We start from the raw sequence: 20,602 nt of genomic DNA on the forward strand, positions 1-20,602 counted from the left end.
GCTCAGGGAGGTGCTCGAGCCATGCCCTGGCCGTATCGGCCAGGTGGAGTGGGAGGTTGCGGATGATGAGCAGGTCGTCATCCGCACCGCCCAGCTGGCATGCTAGGCGGTAATCAGCCAGCCAGAGTTCAGGGTTCGTTTCCCCTGAGTACTTGGTGAGGTTGGCGGGCTGTCAAAATCGCGCCAGGAACTTGGCCCTGCGTATGGCTTCGCTGAAGACGCGGGGACCCGGAGGCTCCGGTGATGTGCTGCGATCGTGATTGGGGTCGTACCTCCCGCCTCGGCGGGGTCGGTAACGCCGGGACTCGGCTTCGTCCCTGTCGCGTCGCCTGGCCTCGAGGGTGGCCCGCACGTCCGCGCCTGCTCCGACGCGCTCGTGTACCGACAGGGCCCTGTCGCCCCTTTGGGGGTCAGGGGGTGGCGGACCCTGTATCGTTGGTGCCTTGTTCGGAGGGGGTCGGTTCCCACGACGTCTTGTGCTATGGGATTGTGAGGCAGAGCTCTCCGCGTTCTGCACCACAGCCTGCTCTAGAAGGCCACGTAACCCCTGGCGCACTCTTCTTCCCTCAGGGGTCGATGGCTCGGGCATCGCCCTGAGGAGGAGCGCGACGGCCATCACGTTTTGGCTGGCCGTGCTAAAGGCTGGGGCGTCACCCCCTTGGTCCTCGAAGATACGGCGGTTGAGGTCACGGGCGCGGCGTCTAGCCTCGCCCCCATCCCCGCGGCCTGATGGATCTCGGACCAGGGCCTCACGGAGTTGTCGGAGGCGTGCGCGCTCTTCTTCGAGCCTGGCTTCCAGCTCGTCGAGCTGTACGAGGTCCGGGCGATGTCCTCCAACGGGGGCCGACGCTACCCCTCGGGCGCCGAGATCGGCTCCGGGAGTAGAGTTAGGAGGTGGTGTTGCATTTTCTTGCCTGGAGGGTCCTGCGTCCCCCTGGGCGTTATGGGACGTGCCTCCGACTTCCAAGTTGAAGCACTCCCGTGATGGGTCGTAGCTTCCGTCGTCGGAGTCGGAGTAGCCGAGGCAGTAGTTGCGGGCTTCCAGGAAACGCATGAAGGTCTCTGGGTCGCCGCACCCGGAGAAGTCAGCGCCTGCCCACTCGTCGTCGCCCGAGGTAGGATCCTCAGGGTATGACGAAACGGGCGGTGTAGAGATGAGGTCCAGGGTGGACCTTAAGTGGTGTCCTGGGAGTTCCGCGTACGCACTCAACGAAGTGCTTACGGAAGAGGCGTAGGTGGCGGCAGCGTTCCTGAGACCAATAGGCAACTCAGGAGGTGCCGCTGTCGCTCCTTTGCCCATGGGTGGAGGAGGAACAGATGTTGAGCCCCCTTTGTCCCTCTTGCGGGGGACGGGCGCGGGCCGTGCCTTCCCCTTCGAACGGGGTGGGACGGGAGGCCGCGATGATCCTCTGTTGGTCCCGGGGGCGGAGCCTGATGCCCCCCGAGCCTTTCCTCTGGCGCCTGTCGGGCCGGAGGAGCGGGCGACCTGGTGAGGAATATGCGGGGGGAGGGCTGGACGGGTCCTAGCCTCGGAGGTAGGGTCGGAGATCCTAGATCTCTGACGCCCCCTCCGTGAGCCCCCCGCACGGTGTCCCGAACGTCTCCCACGCACTGACTGTGGTGGGATCGGCTCAGGGCTAGGTTCGACGTTGTCACGTGGCGGGAGGAGGACCATGTCGTAGCCGGAACCGAGGGACATGAACTCTAAACTCCCAAACATCATGATGGTGCCGCGACAGAGCGGGTGAAATCCGTCTGCCATCCAAGCCTTCCCAGTAGGGACTGGCAAGCGTCACGCAGAAGGCCCCTACCTGGCGCGCCAACTGTCGGCGTCTAGACTCGCGGTCTAGGCACTAACAAGTATAAACCTGCGTGACTGACCAAGCTCGGATGGTGATGCAAATGAAACACAGAGGGTTTATACTGGTTTGGGCTAAGAATGCCCTACGTCCAGTGCGGTCAGAATCTCTGTATAACTTTGCACCCAAAGGTGCTTGTAGTAGGGGGTACAAGCAGGTTGCGAGAGAGGGCTAAGTCCCAGGTCTCGGCTTAGTGGTGGGCAGAGTGCGAGTTGCTGCTCTGAGAAAGAGTGCTCTGTGTGCGAACTTGATCCTCTGGACCTTGTGGACCTGCCCGTTGTTGTGAGCCCTGGCTCCCCTTTTATAGCCTCTAGGGAAGACAGGTATTTACATGAGTAGATTTCTTCTGTTGAATGGTGAAGCCACAGTCCTGTCCCTGTTGAAGCTGGTCCGTCTCGTCCTTGAGGGATGGCTGCCAGTATGGTTGCTTCTGTGGAGGGTTACCGAGCCCTGTAGGAGTCGGGGGGGTCGGGTCGGTGATACTGCTGATCGTCCTGTTAATAGTAGGAGAAGACGGCAGACAGTGGCGCTGATTGACCTTCCCCATCTCCCTTTTTACTGTGAGGCAGTGCGCCACAGTGAAAGAGGTAAGGTTGCATAGTGAAAGAGGTAAGGCCACAGTGACCAGGGTGGTTGAAACAGTCGGCACCCTACCCTGCTGCGGTATGGGAGTCATCGCGCTTGTCACTTCGCGGGTATGGGCGCCGTATGGTGGAAGTCTTGTCGACCTGGTGGGGCAGGGTCCAGCGCCTGAGCCCAGAAGGGATCGGGCGAGACGGAACTTGCGTCCGAGACCCTGAGGGGTCAGGCGAGTCGGAACGTGCGTCCGAGACCCTGAGGGGTCGGGCGAGTCGGAACTTGCGTCCGAGGCCCTGAGGGGTCGGGCGAGTCGGAACTTGCGTCCGAGGCCCTGAGGGGTCGGGCGAGTCGGAACTTGCGTCCGAGGCTCTGAGAGGTCGGGCGAGTCGGAACTTGCGTCCGAGGCCCTGAGGGGTCGGGCGAGTCGGAACTTGCGTCCGAGGCCCTGAGAGGTCAGGCGAGTCGGAACTTGCGTCCGAGGCCCTGAGGGGTCGGGCGAGTCGGAACTTGCGTCCGTACCCCGGTGATCGCGGTTATTATGCTTTTTGCGTTTTTTCGTTGCTCTGATTAGGGTATCCTTTATTATGGTACCCGACATTATCATTACATATAAATAGATTCTACTATCTTGAAAGAGTAAAGATGCCCATCTGAGCACAATACCAGACTAATCTGGTGCTACTATGTGGAGTAGAGTGCTCATTCACTTCCAATTCAAACATCTATGTGAATGTCACTACTCCAACTTGAATCTGGGCTCCCTCTTAGCTACCTCATGTTAAGTTTAACAAGTGTGCACTACACTAACTCACTAGACTCAATACTTATCTTGCTAGATTCTTGAAATTTTTATTTAGTTATTGTATTTGTTTAAATCGTTAGATGCACCTATCTGGAGTACATGCATAAGTCGTCAACCGCCGAATCCAATTATCGTTGTAGTGATGCATAAGGCTAAGATTACATTGACCATTCTTATAATAAGCTTCCTCATCAAGCCCCCTAGTCAGGAGCTTTCCATCTCACACTTAGGAGAGACTGTATTTCAAAGGCATCAGAAGTATGCTCGTGAAGATAAGACTTCGCTGAAGCCAAAAACCGCTGCAAAGGATGCTGGACAACTATGTTGTTGCATAAGTCGCCTAGTTGGTACATGAGTAGTTTTGGAGTTTTGTTTGATCTTTGGTTGTATGTACCTGTGTGTGTGCCTGCGCCTATCCTCTATTTACTTTACACATATATGCAGAATTTTTTATAATTATAAAAAGAAAGAAATCATTTTTAAAAAATTGAAACTTTTTAATTCCTTAACTTATGATAAAATAAGGTTATATTAAAATTTAAGTTGCATCAGAAGTCCAAATAGATCTGCTAGAACTCCCAAATTATCCAAGCTACGAATTTTCTCATTGAGGTTGAGGATTTGGGACTAGTGAAGATGGTCTAGCGGGAGGAGTTATTGACGATTTTGGATGTTTATCTACACTTTTTTTGTAAGAAAATCTAATGATCGCGTGTTAAGGTAAGTACATTAGTCTTGTCTTATAGGTGGTCTCACGTAGTGCCACTTAATTTTAGGACGACTTAATATATAACATGTACCATTGTTGTTTTTAAAGTTATCTCGTAGCAACTTATAATTCCGTAATCTGTGGATAGAATATAAATAAAGTTGTGAGTTGTATGGAATAATTGTCTCATAGTCCTAAATTTTAGTTCATGTGGTATTTGTTTCGTGAAACAATGACTTCTTTTTTTCTCTCTCTTTTCTTCATATCAACAGAAATTCTATGTACCATTAATGTATAGCAATGTACTTGTTCAATTAACCTGAAAAACTGTACTTTCTTTATACCTATAAAAAAAGTTATTTTCGACAAAATTTGAGTCAAAAATAAAGAATATAAATCATAAATAACTTTTAAATTGCTGAGTTTGAAAATGTAAAAATTATATAAATAGATTTATCTTGAAAAATACTTATATATATATATCATTTTTTAATAAATATTTTTTATAAAAATAAAGAGTATTTGGAGACTATATTATTATTCTAAACGAGTGAGAATAGCATACTACACTGGGCACTCCCGTGTCCAAACTAACCCGATTCCCATCGCAATCTGCACACAGATGACCCATTTCTCCCCTGACAGACCGACCAAAGCAGTTCTCTGGCCCACCTGTCTGTCTCCCAACAACCCACATCCACTGTGGCGATAAGAAAACACGTGCACCCACACCTCTGGCCCCAACCCGCAACGACCGACCAGAAAAACAAAAAGGAAACAAACTTCTTGACTACGAAAACATCGAACTCCACAAATCACTCTCAAAACTTTCTTCCATTTTCTGTCAAAAACCAAAACGAAATTTATAATTCAAGGGACGCTAACCCTGACTCCGTTTGACGCGGCTCCGATGGTCACCGCCGGCACCCTCGCCGCCGCTGCCGTCGCCGCCGCAGTCAACTCCTGAGACCTCGTCGTGCCTAGGGTTCGATTCGCACGCCCCCTGTTCATTTTTATCCATTCCTCGTCTCCGATTTTGTTTGCTTGATTTGCTCTCGGCCGCATCTGATTCCGCCGCCGCGTGAATGGATTGGGCGCAGCAGCAGGGCGTGAGCTTGCCGCTGCCGCGATCCGGGTACCAGCCCCCGCGGATGCAGTACCAGCATGCCGGCAGCCGCAGCGGCATGCCGCCGTTCGCACGCGGCGGCGGCGGCGGCGGCGCCTACAGCCGCGGACAAAAGCAGTTCTACCCGCCGCCGCCGCCGCCGCCTCCCCTTCCGTCGGCCGCGCTGCCTCTGCCGCGGCAGAACAAGTATGAGGTGCTCATGGAGGCCGGCCGCCTCGCTGCCGAGTACCTGGTGGCGAAGGGCGTGCTCCCACCGGGCTCCCTGCAGCAGCGTGGCGGCACAGCCGTCGCTGGAGGGTGGGGCCAGCTGCTGCCTCCGCCTCCGCCTCCACCTCCACTGCCGCTTTCGGTGACACAGGAAGCCCCAGCATACTATGGCGCCAGGAATGGCCGGCGGCAAGTTGATGAGGAGCGTGGTATTCGGAATGCCCGCTCGCGGCGTAACCGCGGTGGTGACTACAGTAGCAGCAACAGTAGTAACTATAATGGAAGGGGGAAAAGGAAATTTGGGGCTGACAATAAGTATTCAGATTGGACAAAGGATAGGGGGAGGAACAGGCGGTATTCTGATATCCAGAGTTATGATGATGAGGATGAAGATGGGGCTCCTGGGTTCAAAAGGGAGCGCCGAAGCGGTGGTGGGATTGACGAGGTTGGTAGTAGCGTGTCGGGGGTGGCTGGGGAGGGGCCATCATCGAAGGTGGAGGCGATGGGAGAGTCGGAGCTGGAGGATACTGGGTCAAAGGCTAGTTCTAACAGCAATGCCCAGCAGAAAGCTGATGCTTTGCAAGAGGTGGAGGATGAAAATGAGGCAAACAAAATGCAGGAGAACAGTGTGGTGTCTAATTCAGACGTAGTCGAGCAAGGGTTGAATGGTGAGGATAATAGCAATAATGGTTCTTCTGATGGTGTTCAAGGGGCAGAGACAAAACATTTGCCAGTATCCTCAGGTGAAAAGGTCTCAGATGGGAGGCCTGAAGATATTGGTGTTCTGAATGACAAGGTTGAAGGTGGCAGTACTTTGCATGAGAAGGCTGAAGATGACACAACGTCTGAAGAGGTCTCTGTTGTGGAGAACAATTTGCCTAATGATGCTAGAAATTTGCTAAACTATTGTAGTTTTGCAAGAGTTCCAACAAGACCACGATCAGTGCTTGCAAACAGGAATGTTGGACCAGCTCAAAGAGAAATTGTTGTGTCCGAACAGGTCAATCCGGTTATTGCTGAAGAAATGGCCCAGATGGCAATGGATGGAGAAGCTAACACCAATTCCGTAACTAGCATCGAGGAAGACAGTAAAGATGAGCTGGTTGGCCAAGACCAAGAACATGCTGAACAAAGCACTATCTGCAATCAAGTGGAAGAATCAGTGACATTCCATGAAAAGGAAACACAAGGTGAAACTGAAGAAATGGAAGAACAGAAGAACATCCCTCGACATAATGAAGTAGAGGATAATAAGGAGACAAATGAACTGTCTCCTACATTTGCTTCTTGTCAGAATAACTTCAATTTGCAAGTTGAGAAAGGAATACAAATCTACAATTTAGATACACCGCCACAAGATGAAGTGTTGATCGATCCACCCAATAAAGGGAAAACAGTTGATTCGGAGTTATTACCCAATATCAAAGCAGAACATGCTGTTACAATGGAAGAGGAAAAGCTTGGCCAGTCTAGCTCATTTAAAATACGTGATCTCAACCTGGTTGGTAGTCCAGAGGTTGCTGACATGCGAGGTGACCCTCGTTTAGGCCAAAACTCCACTGCTGGATGTTCAGTGGGCCTACAAGATAATCAACAAGTTGACTTTGGAACAGCTTTTGGTAACAATCCAAGTAATACTGACACATGTGCTCCATTTCTGTTGGGAAATAAGGCAGTTCAAGTTATTGATATCGAAGATGACTCACCAAATGAAGCTGGTGCTTGTGACACTTCAAAATCAAAGTGAGTTATTCTTCTCTGCTGTTTCATCCAGGTGAAAGGATACATAGAGTCATAGAGAGAATGTTTTGTTTTCATTTCTGATATTATGGGCTGATAAAATATGGGGAATCAGAGCCCTATGACTATGAGAAACTTGTCTTGGACTAGTTACCTTTAGGTGACCATCTTTTTGTAGAAAATTATGAGTGGTAGCTACTATCTGTAAAAAAAATGTGCTGTTGGCAAACAAGGTCGGCAGCTATCATGCTACTAGTTGGTTTATGATTGATTTGAAGCAAATCCGCCATTATGTCAAATAGTCAATAGCATGATATACATTTTTCACATTTATTTTCATTCATTCAAGATTCAACAAAAACATGAAACTTGTTCGTAGCTACTGGAACATGAATTAATTTGGGGCTTTGGGCTGTAGTGGCAATCAAATTTTATCCTTAAGAACATTGATCAGACTTGTTACAGATTTCTGGCTAGCATGCATTTTGATTATAGAAACTATGCCATAGCAGTGTTGAGGATGGAATGATAGATTGGTGTCTTTTCAATCTAATTATTATTGGTCCATGCTGCAGTTATTTCTGCATGGTGCACTGGTAATATGGAGCAGCCATCTTTGGCCATGTTAGTCTATGCATTAGTTAACTGTTGTTACAATGTTTACTGGACATGCTTTTTTACCCCCTGTGGCATCTGGCCACATATGTTAAATCTGATTCATTCCTGTGTACTAATACAATTGCTGTCAATCAGAGGTGAGATGGTTTATTCTAGCATGGAGGGCATGATGAATCCTCCGGCGAACACCGATGCTCTACATGGTATCCAAGATGGTTATGGTCTTGCAATTTCAGATTACCTTGGTGCTGATATGTCATGCTACCAATCAATGCAAACAGAACTTCAAGATGGGATGGACCTAAATGGTTCAGAGGTGAGCTTTCCTGCTATTTTTAGCCATCACATATAGACTTATGGTAAAGATTTCAGAATCAAATATTGCTTCATTTCTGTCATCTGTAATGGAGTACTTACATCATTTTTTGTTATTGTTCCTGCAGGGCATAACTGTGATGGATGATCCAATTTACAGTTCTCTTGGTGACATAGGTAACTTTTCTGCTTCTTCACTTTGCCTTTCTACAATTATGTGCTTTTATTATATTGTTGTTTCTTGGCAACTGTGTGGCTTTGCTGGCATTCTTTCATTTCCCGTTTTATTGTGTTGAAAATTTGAAACGGCCACATAAGGATCTGTTTTACTTCCTTATTTTTTCCTAAAGAGAAGGGGGGAATGCATCATGTCCTAAGATCCTTGGTCCTTGTGCATTGTTTGTTAAATTTTGTTCTTTATGGTTTCAGGTTTTATGGAGGTTTGGGACCAGCAACCTCAAGACTATGAAAAGTTCTTCTGAGTCACCGACCCATGTCGCTAAAACTGTTCTGGAGTTCGACTGATAAATACCAGTTACACTTGCATAGGCAGAAATAAAGCACCAGATCGTGCCTAACAAATAGAATCCCGTATGCTCGTGCGACAGCAGCACCTCATACACTTGTATCTACCAGGCTATATATATTGGGGCTTTTGTAATACCAGGGTCTGCGGCGGCAGCTCAAAGAGCGAGATATGTTCAAACTCCGTGTCCCTGCCTTGCCCAACAGTGGTGTAAAAAGTTGTAGTATAGCTGTCATGTAATTCAAGGGAATTGACGCAAGCACGATAGAGTATTCATCCGAAATCATTCTTAACAGTTCTATTTTCCAAAATAAAATTGTTTATTTGTTATATCTGTGTTCTTGTTGCACTCTAAGTTGGGTGGTTTGTGGCTTGTAAGTTGTAAGCTTGTTTGGATAGGAATCGATGAAAATCCCTTCGAATAGATGTAGTGTTTTTTTTTTATCGAACTTCCTTTTTCTAATCAAGAAGTGAATGTGTGAAAAAGGTGCCAACAGCTCAATTGCCAGGAGGGAGATTTAATTCATGAAAAAACACTCTTAGTTGGAGAAAGGAAGTCAATATATCCGGTATGTATGTTGAATGTTTCACTCTCTTTTGGTGGACAAAATTCTAGCAGATTACAAATAACAGCAAAACTTCAAGCTGATGCTCCCTGGCAACACCATACATAGGTGACCTATCTCATTTGATATCAAACACATTTGTCATGTTATGAACAGAAAAGTTGCTCAAAAGGAGAGGTTCCTTGTCTATCAGTTCCTGATGGTCGTTTGATCAGATTCACAAAAAGGCATCTTTGCCCCCCTCTTATGAGCTTGCGCTTTGTTTGCCAGAGCCAGTAGAGACCTTAACAGTAGCAGGCCTTAGCAGCCTCTCCTTCAAATGGAACCCTCTGCGGACTTCATGCATGACAATCCCTGCCTTGAATTGCATGGATGCTTCTCGTGAGATGGCTTCATGGACCTGCACAATAAGTAAGAAAACATAAAGAATGAGCCCCCACAGAGGTGCATATATGATGAACATAAAAGTAACATTATTGAACTCTCATGCATATCTTCATACTTTCTATCTGTATATAAGCACTGAAAGTAGATGATCATTTTTTCTCTCAAATTCCCAATATGATTATTTAGATCAACAGAGATGTGCTGCAAAGTAGACGCGGGAATCTCTGTGAAAGCTAAGCTGTAAGCTCAATCCCATGAGTATGAACCAGGCCATAAAAAACCTAGGTATTACTATGCATCTGTTAATACTGGAATGGAATTCCTTTTGCATGTTCAAAAGGATCCAATATGTTGTTTCTTGTTTCCATCCACGTTTTGGGGAGAGCGCCAGACCATGAGAACGAAACAGGTGATGGAAGGGTAAATATTACTTACTGAAGGATCAAATGGCTTGCCAACTGTTTCCACTACTCCTACACCCAAATATCTTAGTGTTTCAACTAACTGCTTGTATATGCCTTGATAGCTTGTGCTGATCTTTTGCTCCTTCTCAGTCTCTGGTGTGTTCTCTAAATTCGTTTTCTCAAAACTATCAACCAGAGGTAACAGACTCTGAACAACTTGCACCCGCATATTTGATGTAAACTTTGCACGATCCTTTTCAGTCTGTTTCCGGAAATTCTCCAGATCAGCATTTAAGCGAATAAACTTCTCCTTCCCAGAAGTTATTTCGGTTGTAATACTTTCAAACTGAGAAGCTACCCTACTCTTCTCTTTTTCCACAGCAGTGATTGCCTTCTCAACTTCACCAAGAACCTCATCATTTCCTTGTTGAAAAGCTGTCCTGTATAGTTGAATTAGGTCCTTCATGGGAGGAAAATCTTCCCCATTGACAACCTGCAGCAAAGTACTCATTTTGGTGAAACTTGATGAAGCACATTTGGTTAAAACGAAATGCAAGACAAGAAGATCCAACAGAGAACGTGGGCATTTTTCAAATGGTTTGTTTCTCTCCCCATTTCATTGCTACCATTTAAATAAATATTTCAATTACTTCACCTCATTGCTCACAAGTTGCAATAGCAGCTCGAAATGCAACTTTACAACAGCGCCACAAAACTTCCTATTTTCTCACACTATTCTTCAAACTATCCGATTTAGCTCAGAGAAAAAAGGAAGGAATTTCTCATGTCCTCCAGACACCCATGTGACTAGTCACATATAGTAATAGCAAAGCAATCTAATTTTAGTTCACCTTCTTCTGTATTTGGCAAACCCCAACTAGTGTAGATTAACTGCAGGTTCTTGTAGTCCAGGGCATATTAAGAGCATACCAAAGATGGGTATTTATCGCAAAATTAGCAATGGCACCTTAACACACAAAGTTCAGGTCTGCATTAGTCACTCTTTGTAACACTCCAATGGCAGCTAGTCACGGAACAAACTATCGAAGAATAAGACACACCTAATAGCACACAAACATACGAGAATCTTGAACTAACACAGAGAAATCTTCACACTTCTCCAAGAACAGTGCTTCCCTACTCTCTCTGCTCCTCAAGCTTGCAAGTTGCAAGTGCCCCCCAAAGGGGCGAAATTCTCCGCGAGCAAATCACTCCCTCGCTGCCTCTCACCCAACCCACGTTGCCACTTACCCACTAACCGCAAAAGTAGGTCTGAAGTACCTCACCTTCGGGTCAACGCCGGAGCCGGCGGCCACGCGTAGCGGCCGCAGCTCGGCATTGGGGCGCCGGAGGGAGAGGAAGGCGGGAATCGGCCGGGTGGGCCGCCAGCAGGCAGACAGCACGCCAGCCCGAGGTAGGTTCTGGCGTCGGCAGCCGGCGGAGCTAGGGTTTGCTACCGCGGATGCGGCGGGCCCGGCGCAGAAGGTTGCCGCCATGCTGCCCTATCTATCGTCCTCTACTCCCCCCCACTCTACTGTCCGGAATGTACCCAGAAAAAGAAAAAAAATAAATAAATAAAAAGAAAAGGGGAAAAAAAAAAGGGTCAACCCCTGGATGCCGTCCGTTCGCGCGCAGGCCATGCGGGCCGTTGGATCACGGGGCGGGACCCTGTCCACAGATAGTTGAGGCGGGCGGGACGGCAACGTCGGCAGCCGGCAGGGAGGCAGGTCGCTACCGCCGCGCCGCGCCTCGAACCGTCTCGTTTCGTGCTCCCGTTTCGTTTCGAGTCCCCCCTGGCCCCACGTCGCTCCCCAGCCACATCTCGAGCGCGCTCTCGGCGGCCGTCCACGTCTCGGTCCCAGGCGCCGCGGCTCGCTCGCTTGCCGGCGGGCGCGCGAGGGCGGTGGCGTAGGTGTTGCCCGGCGAACGCGCGGTGTGCCGCGGGGTCGGGGTGGGGGTGGGGGGTTGGCTCGGGACCATCGAGCGTTGGTTCGTAGGTCCGGATTTTTTTCTTCCTGGGGCGTGATTCGTGGCTGAGAGAGGATCAGAAGAGGGAACGGCTATTGACTATTCAGTGCTCGCGAGCGAGCTTCCCACCGTCCCCTGGTCGATTCGGTGCAAATCGTCCCAAGCTTCTGGGTCCTAATGGCTTCCTCAGGTATTCCTCCGCGCTTAATTTGTGGGATTGATAGGAGGGAGTCTCCATTTTTCTCCCACCTAGTACTTCTTTGATTATTTTCTTTGGGTCTACCTGTGAATGTAATGATTTGGTATCAGGTGATCCATAAGTGGCTTAGAATGAATTGAGTTATGGTGCATTTTTTTTTACAAGATGGTGCAATTTCATTGGAATCCTTTTTCTGTACACGATTTGTTTGGTGTTGTTCAAATAAAACCCAAAAAAAATCGAGCCAAGTACATGCCCTGATCGTCTGTTCATCGTTTTCTTTGGCAAAGATAGTATACCTTCTATGGGGACTCGTCAATAGGTGTTCTTAAATTTTTACTCAAAGAATATTAGCTAGCCAAGTCGTAGATCACATGGAAATTCGAGCCGTTTGCAAGGGGCCTTGTTATCTGTTCTCATGTAATTACCTACAACAGACAGGCCACACTTGATATTTGTATCAAATCTGTCAGCAAACAAGTAAAATTGAGGAAAGACGATCGTCTCACCAAAATAGCAGAGACATATGTTTTCCCCCATTCCTCAAACATTTCATGAGATACTGTATTGTTTGTTTGATATTGAAGTAGATTACAAAGGATTATAGGATTCTAATGGACATCCAAGGTGGTATACAGAGATCATCCTCAGTAGTTGGAAGTTGTTATCCTGTACAGGGACTACAGAAATACGTAAAAACAACTCCCTGATTTACCTAGTGTCAATGGAATCCTCTGACAAAGTGTGCTACTTTAGTGCTGTTATTTGAGGCGATAAACTGCTATCCTAATTCTTCATTTATGATCAAGATTGTTAGGGATATCAATCTGGATCCTAGAATCTTATACTATAATCTTACCATGCCAAAATGATACTGAACCCACCATGTATCCGAAATTTTATAGCACCCTATCCAGCTATCCTACATAAAAGTTTCGTATAGTCCCATACCAGTAAGATCTTACATAGGATTCCGATCCTATATAATAATTGATACATATGACTTTTGGAATGATTTGCTTGTGATAAATTATGAGGGATTTAAGGCTTTTTTATGGTTGATCCTTGACCACAGTTCACATCACTAACTCTATCTGATCCTAACAACATTGTTTTGGATTGGCTGTGCTAGAGCATGGCAAAGGCTGTTTCTGTGAGATATATGCCATGTTTCTCACTGAACTTTCCTTGTAAGCGTAGTTATGTGCTCATCGTCAATTTAGCTAAGGGATATTTTGCATCAAGAGTTACATGTCCACAGGACATCATGTATTCGTGTTGCTGGTTTGATTCTGGATTTGTTCTTAGTATTCACTCTCACACATACATGATATACTGATATAATAATGTCTCCTCATGCAGATATCTCTGTTGATATTCGTCCTGACATAAACTCGTTTGATCATTTCCTAAGCATGCGATACATTGCAACAGATAGACCCTGGCTGAGTAAGTATAACATGAGGTTGCTGTTTGAATTAAAGATTAAACTGGCTGCCACCTTTTTCTTTTAATTGAATAATGACTATTGAACATTAGCTTCTTTAGTGCTACATAGATTAACCAGTTCTTTTATCTTGCGTTATCTAATTTCTTAACAGAATTATATGGAATAAGAGTTCAGCCTGTGCCACCATTCAGCAGTTTGAGCTACAAACCTGATCCAGCACTCATTCACCATTGCCTACCTGATGAACTAATGCTCGAGGTGATGGTTATTTGAAGTGAGCAGCATTTATTTCATTTCCTTAACATCTAAGTGGAAAACATTTTACTGAAATTTTTCTCCAATTATGTCCATTACATCATTCCATGTGTATTCCTGCTAGTATCTCTGTATATTTCATTGTATTATTGAATCATTATGGAGAAGAACTAATATACTTGATTGATCCATAATACATGTCTTGCATGGAAAAAGTCCATTCTGTCACTGAAGCATCCTGAGAGTCCACTTTGCCTCTTAAAGTATTGTTTGGTTTACTTAACCCCTTGAGATTATAATAAGGGCTCAGATCACCCACTTCCCCCTATGCTGGTTTTACTAAACTATTTTGATGACTTGGAAGGTTGTGTGGCCCTAACATCTGGTCCCTTATTCTCTCTCACCAGTCACCACCTGATCTCTCTGTTGCAACTACATACCCAATTCCTCATCCCAGTGGTGTTACTTTGTGCCATCATGCGGCTGCTGTGGTGCTCTCCAAGTATTCCCATGAGCCCATGACTTCCACCGTATGTTATGCAGACTGGAAACTATGGCATGATGTGCATGCAGACCATTAAGGGGGCTTAGCAATAGTTTCTACCATGCTGCACATAACTCCACGCATGCTGTCAGTACTAATGTTGAATGCTGATCTTACCTATGAGAGGAGGCGGGTTTGGTTTTTGGGGCTGGAGGGGTAGGCGCAATATATGAAATGGGGATGATGTGGCACCATACATGGCAATACAATCTTTGCAATCATCAAAATTGGTTAGTAAAACTGAGAGTGGTGTTGTGAACCCTTATTGTAATCTAAGGGGGTTCAGTTAAAGCAAACAATACTTTAGGATGCTAAACAGACTCTAGTAGAACTTCGGGGGAGTAAAATGGATTTTTTTCCTTCTCGCTAAGGAGATAAGGCATAACTCAAGTTTCACTCATGTTCCTCATCCCATCATGACTTCAGTATGAAAAGAAGCCAGTGATCAATGCAATGCTGCTTTGCTCAACTGTTTTAAGCCTTTTTTTCAACAGATTTTCACAAGAATGAGCCCATATACTTTAGGGAGGGCTGCATGTGTCTGCCGCAAGTGGAAATATACTGCACGTAATCCTACTTTGTGGCGTGCTGCATGCTTGAAAACTTGGCAGGTTAGTGTACTTGATTTTGTTATTCAGTTACATGTTCTTACATTTTCTCAAGCATCTAATTTTATGTTATGAAGAGGAGTGGATTGGAGGCAAACTACATGATGGTTCGGTCGTTGTATGATTCCTCTTGGAGGAGAATGTGGCTGCAGAGACCAAGAATCCGAATTGACGGTAAATATTCAAGAAGCCTTATGTCATATAATATATTCCCTCCATTCCAAATTGTAAGTCGTTTTGGATTCTAGATACATAGTTTTGGCTTTGCACCTAGATATACGCTATGTCTAGGTACATAGTAAAAAACTATGTATCAATGTTATCAAATCATCTAATCGATCCTAGTCACCATGGCAACGATCAGCCCGACTAATCACGATTAGTCACGATTTATCGCGACTAATCGTAGTGCATAGCTCACCGATGAGCCTGACTAATCGTGATTAGTTAGATGACTTGATAACATTGCTAGTATGTATCTAGAACAGCCAAAATGGCTTGCAATTTGGAACGGAGGGACTAGTACATTACTGAAAGCATATTTCTACAATTAGATAAGAATGTTTTGCGGATTATGAATCTTTTTTAGCCTTGTCAAGTGCTACCTTGTTTCTATGATTTCATCGATAAAATGATCACCATGCCAGTGACTGAATGATTGTTTGAAAGGTTCTTTACGATGTTTTTCTGAATGGGGCTGTGAATATAAATCAAAATCTCATATACTAAGTGGATGCGCAGAGCTGTGATCTGGCACTTTGTTCTAGTGTGCCTAATTTAGTTTGCATAGTGCAGACTCAGGTCTGATGCATCATGGATACCATAGAGCTGTAATTTATCAGTATGATCTATAGATCCGCAGTAAGCCAGTAGCCATGCGCCTTAGACTCAATTGTGTGTTAAAATGAAGGCATGCTGGAATTGTTATTTTAGTTTTAGGTGCAGAACTCATCACATTGCAATTCATGGAGATAGTTCTTCTCCGATAAATATTAGTTTTCTCTTTAAAACTGTCTGAAAGTTCTTGATTCCACTAATTTGCTCTGTTGCTATTGCTGTATAGTTGATACTATTTGAATAGAGCCTTCAGTATTTTGGTGTATTATATTTGCACTGACTTTGATATTTGTTGCTTACTCAGGTCTCTATGTGAGCAGGAACACATATATTCATACTGGAGTTACAGAATGGCAATTCAAGAAAACTGTCAATGTGGTATGGTGGCACTGTTTGTTTTTTTGCACCTCGTTGTGACACTTCTACAAATCCTGATCATTATGAACGTATTATTATCAGTTATCTTATTGATTTGATGTTCTAAGTGTTACTAAATTGTTGGTATTAATGACAATACATCCCATTCATGTTCAGGTTTGCTACTACCGTTACTTGAGATTTTTTCCTAGTGGGAAGTTTCTCTATAAGGTCCCTATCACAACTCTCATGTTGTCCTTTATCACTCAACAGCATATTTCTCACCTGCTCCACTTATCTTTTTTTTTTCATCCCTGTGAATTACCAGATCTCCCCAGATAAAGTTAAAGACGCTGTTAAGTGCATGCATTTCCGGGCATCAAAGGCTGATTGTGTATTTAAAGGCGACTACATACTGTCAGAGGATGGCCAGGTGAGAGTTCTGATGATCTATTCTTTCTTCAGCTGCCCTTCACATTCTTCCTAATATGAGCTACTCTTTCTGGCATGCAGATAGAAATGGCTCTCCTGTATCCAGGACATCGGTACACGCTTGTCAGGATGCGCCTTAGGTATTTTTTATGAAATTGTTGCCCAGGTTTTGAAGATTTTTGCCAGTTCCTAGTCTTTGAAAGTTGTGCCAACATTCTGCAGGCTTAGAGGAACCACAGTTGGTGCAAATAACAGGTTGGATGTACTGAAGATTCTAACCACTGGAGTGAATGCAACTGAACTGCAAAATTGGAAAGGCAGCATACTAGAACTTGTTGACGGCTGGGAAGAGGATGAGACACATGACCCAGATGTGCCTGCTGTTTCCCACAGCAGGGGTTTGTCGCCCTTTGTGTTTGTTCCGTTTGAGGAGGTACACCATTTTTATCTAATTTGCCGTGACCAGCCATTGGAGGGATGGTTAACTGCAACTTATAGTTCAATATTTTATCCCTAGCATGGTATTTTGATTAACTGAAGTGTGTATGTAAATTATTCAGGCTGATACTTCGGTGCTAAACCTCCCTGTGGAGAAGATGGACTACTACGTCCCTGGGTGAGCTCTTCATGACGAAGATGGCTATTGGAGAATGATGGTTGATGGCCATGTCACAGGTTAAAATGATGATGACCAACGATTTCATTCCCTCGCAGATCGCTTGCTAGAGCAATGTGTAAATACACAGTGTTGTTTTGTTTCCACATTTTGGTTGGTTGCATGCTGTTGTATGAATTTGAATAATTATACATTATGTTTGTTGATGCTTGGAAACAGGTTCTTTTTTCTTGTTGGTCCTGAAGTAATGTGGGTCTGTACTATAAAAACAAGCAGTCTATCGTTGTAAACTCTTGTATATATTTTCTGATTGTACAGTTAAACCTTTGCACCTTCTTTTTTTTATTTATTTATTGGAACGACGCCTTGATGTTTGGCTACTCGAGTACTGAATGACCGGTATTATACCTGTTGTTCTGCAGAAGCTTCAAGTATTTGAAGCTTATTATCTTTTCGAAATCGAATGGTTCTGAAACAGAGATACAATGTGTAACATCTGACACCAAGGCCTTTGGAGATATACAACAGAAATTTCTATTGGCCGGATATCTGCTTATTTATTTAGTTGCATTTGGTTTCTTGTACAAGCAACAACTACATGCTGCTGGGTTTGGGATGGGATTCTTCATCCTTGTACACGAGCTCCTTCAGCGCCGGATTCCGAGGCAGGTAAGTGTCCTGCAACTCAGGAAACAGTTCAATAGTTGAGCAAAAGATTCAGCCTTGAATGAGTAAAATTCCTGCTAAATTTGGATGACACAAGGTCAGCAACTGAAAAACAATTTAACGTTTAATAGGTTTTTCCTGAACATTTGCCAATTTCCTCTAGGAAAAAAAAAACCAATTGCCAATCGATATCTCATTTTGTCAGATAAATCAGTGCAATAGGCTCTTTCCTGTCGCTGTAGTAAATCAGGAGGAGTAACCCTACTCATGAATTCCAATTCCTGTAACCTCCTCCAAAGCACCAGCGGAACGAGAGAGAGAAGCGAGGCGCAGCGCCGCAGCCGCCAGGAGAGGAATTCGTGTAGAGCAGAAGAGGAGAAGGGGGGGCCGCGGGCCGGTGGTACTCACGGAGATGTAGGAGCAGGTGGGGAGGACGCGCATGCCGCGGCCCCGCGCGTGGTCGAAGGCGGCGTCGCAGAGCCGCGCCGCGAGGCCCTGCCCGCGCTTGCTCCGCGGCACGTACGTGTGCACCATGTCCATCACCGCCACCGCGGGTGCCGCGCCGCCCCCGTGGCCGCTGAGGAGGCGGTACTGGAGGAAGGCCTCGCCGTCGGGCGTCTCGAACCTCCCCTTGTCCTCGCTCCACACGATGCTCTCCGTCTCCGGCGGAGGGGCATCCACCGTCCGCTGGGCCGCGCCGCCTTCCTCCTCCGCCATCCCCCGGTGCTGCTGCCGACTCTCTGGTGCTCTCGGAGCCGGACTCCTCTGCTCAGCTAGGTCGTTTGCCCGTGATGTGATCGTGGTCATGCCGCCGGCAGGGGAAAGCAGGCAGTTTCTGGGGTTGGCCCAGCCAAGGGTTCGTTAGACCAAGATTCTTGGGCCTTAATTTCTCGATAAACTGGGCTAGGGATCCAGTGGAGGCTGCAATGGCTGCTTTATACGCAGAAAAAGCGACCCAAAGAATTGCATTTGTCGCTGTAGGGTGTGGTTGGTTCGTGTCCTCTACAACCTCTAACAAGCCAGGATGGATTTGTTTGGTTGCATGTATCTATTAAGCCTGACCAACAACTAAATGTGTTTGGTTGTCTGATTTACACTACATACAATTACCTCTTCTCTATTCTTGTGAGCTCACCCCCTCTTAGACATTTCATCGAACATCTAGTCTGCGACGGAGCTGGAGGTGAGCCTTGCGTATATCAAGCATTGCGAGCACAGCAGCAACATGTCAAGCAGCAGCAAGGCTCGTCGGCGCGTACCTCGGCGAGGATAAGCCGCCCCCGCGGCGCTCCGTGCGCAGGACCAGTGACACAGCTGCGGACCAAGATGCGGGAGCGGCAGCGGCGCGCGACCACGGGGCGGATCCTGGCGGGCCTGCGCCAGCACGGCAACATCAACAAGGTGATTGCCGCGCTCGCCAGGGAGGCCGGATGGTCGTCCTCCCCGACGGCACCACCTTCCCCTCTTCGTCCTCCTCCGCCGCCGTGGCTGCACATGTTGCTTTGCTCTCTCTGCCTGCTCTCCTGCTTTCCTTTCCTTCCGAGTCTGTCAGTATCTCAATTGGGAAGAAAGGGAACCAACTGGCACCTCTGCGATGCGAATTGGGAAGAGAAGGGGAACGACGAAAAAAAAGAAAGAGTGAGCTCAGCTCAGTGTGTGAGTAGTTCGAGATGGCTGGCCCTACCTCGGAGGAGCTGAGCGAAGCTGCTCCACCGGGAGTCGCTCGAGATGGCTGGCCCTACCTCTCCCCGTCGGGAGAATGACGGCGAGGGGAGCGGCCGGAGATCTCCAGCTCCGGCGGCAGAGAAGGAGCGCCCGAGGTCCTTCGACGAGAAGACCCTGATGGCGTCCTGGCGTAAGGCAGCGGTGCTGGCGGGGCGGAGGTAGAGCAGGTGCTTGCCGCCGCTGGTGTGCGGGGAGGAGACGGCCGGAGCACGTACTGGGACGCAGGTGAACGGGGAGGAGACGACCGGAGCAGCGGTGATGAAAACTCGGACCGACGCTGGCCCTGGCCTGGCTAGGATCGAACGACTGATTTGGCCGTTCAATCCTGGCCAGGCTCCAGGCGTACGGTTAGCTCTGATTAGCCAGGCCCTAGGTTCAGTACAGCCAACCAAACACCCAAAAACTGGCTCAAGAGAGCCATGGCCAGGTTGGGCCGCCAACCAAACACACCCGCCCCAGGTCCAGTACAGCCAACCAAACACCCAAAAACTGGCTCAAGTGAGCCATAACCAGGTTGGGCAGCCAACCAAACACCGTAGGCTCCTTGCTGACTCTTCAAGATTTTGCATATATATTTATCGATCACCATCTCTGCCGCTCTTTGCCTGTATTGTATCGTCTTTTAACAAAACTTATTATTACACAGCTACGGTCAGGAACATCTTCTCTAGAAAAAGCTCTTCAGGGAGCTAGGAAGCAAGGAACCATGTGTTGCGTGTCCTCAGAGCAAGGTAGAGATAGCTGCTGGTGCCTGACCACGCACAACAGTTAGTCTTAGGCCATGTTTGGTTCCCTGGTAAATTTTAGCTAGCTAAACTTTAATTACTTTAGTAGCTATAAAGTTCCAAACATATTGACTAAAAGGAGCTAAGATAGTTTAGTTCCATTAATCATCCAAGAATAACTAAAATAATTTTAGCTAGCTAAAATTTAGCAAGGGGAACCAAACAGGCCCTTAGAGCAACTCCATCTCAAGTCCCTAAATTAAAGTCCTTATCTCATATAGGACCCACCTGTCATTGACAAGTTCTACATCAACTCCACCATTTGTAATTCTTGTCTTGATTTATGGGTGGGGGGAGGAAAGTGGGTGGGACCCACTGGATA

General features: G+C 46.8%; 4 protein-coding genes across 6 annotated transcripts; 2 read left to right on the top strand and 2 right to left on the bottom strand.

The window, feature by feature from the left end:
• On the top strand, positions 4,719-8,813 carry LOC8074008 (uncharacterized protein At4g26450). Of its 3 annotated transcripts, none has more exons than XM_002446452.2 (5): positions 4,719-4,934; positions 5,050-7,025; positions 7,776-7,956; positions 8,084-8,132; positions 8,385-8,813. In XM_002446452.2, exons 2-5 carry the CDS (start codon positions 5,101-5,103, stop codon positions 8,435-8,437), a joined length of 2,208 nt encoding a protein of 735 aa, XP_002446497.1. In that variant the 5' UTR covers positions 4,719-4,934; positions 5,050-5,100; the 3' UTR covers positions 8,438-8,813. The 3 variants fall into 3 exon arrangements, with proteins under 3 accessions (XP_002446497.1, XP_021318815.1, XP_021318816.1); XM_021463140.1 differs by having other exon boundaries at positions 5,053-7,025; positions 8,385-8,811; XM_021463141.1 differs by having other exon boundaries at positions 5,056-7,025; positions 8,385-8,811.
• LOC8074009 (protein GrpE) lies at positions 9,008-11,395 on the bottom strand. The gene is made up of 3 exons (XM_002447804.2): positions 11,125-11,395; positions 9,870-10,331; positions 9,008-9,447 (listed from the first exon to the last, which is right to left on the bottom strand). The coding sequence occupies exons 1-3, from the start codon at positions 11,332-11,334 to the stop codon at positions 9,292-9,294; spliced, it is 828 nt and encodes a 275-aa protein (XP_002447849.1). The 5' UTR covers positions 11,335-11,395; the 3' UTR covers positions 9,008-9,291.
• LOC8080298 (F-box protein 7) lies at positions 11,558-17,435 on the top strand. The gene is made up of 11 exons (XM_002446453.2): positions 11,558-11,996; positions 13,368-13,454; positions 13,607-13,713; positions 14,749-14,865; positions 14,940-15,036; positions 16,004-16,077; positions 16,234-16,287; positions 16,385-16,489; positions 16,570-16,628; positions 16,711-16,921; positions 17,049-17,435. Exons 1-11 carry the CDS (start codon positions 11,984-11,986, stop codon positions 17,106-17,108), a joined length of 984 nt encoding a protein of 327 aa, XP_002446498.1. The 5' UTR covers positions 11,558-11,983; the 3' UTR covers positions 17,109-17,435.
• LOC8074010 (acetyltransferase At1g77540) lies at positions 17,595-18,845 on the bottom strand. Its single transcript, XM_021463142.1, has 2 exons — positions 18,179-18,845; positions 17,595-17,782 (listed from the first exon to the last, which is right to left on the bottom strand). Exons 1-2 carry the CDS (start codon positions 18,575-18,577, stop codon positions 17,699-17,701), a joined length of 483 nt encoding a protein of 160 aa, XP_021318817.1. The 5' UTR covers positions 18,578-18,845; the 3' UTR covers positions 17,595-17,698.

This window comes from Sorghum bicolor, chromosome 6 (genome assembly GCF_000003195.3).
Source record: "Sorghum bicolor cultivar BTx623 chromosome 6, Sorghum_bicolor_NCBIv3, whole genome shotgun sequence".
Lineage (NCBI taxonomy): Eukaryota > Viridiplantae > Streptophyta > Magnoliopsida > Poales > Poaceae > Sorghum > Sorghum bicolor.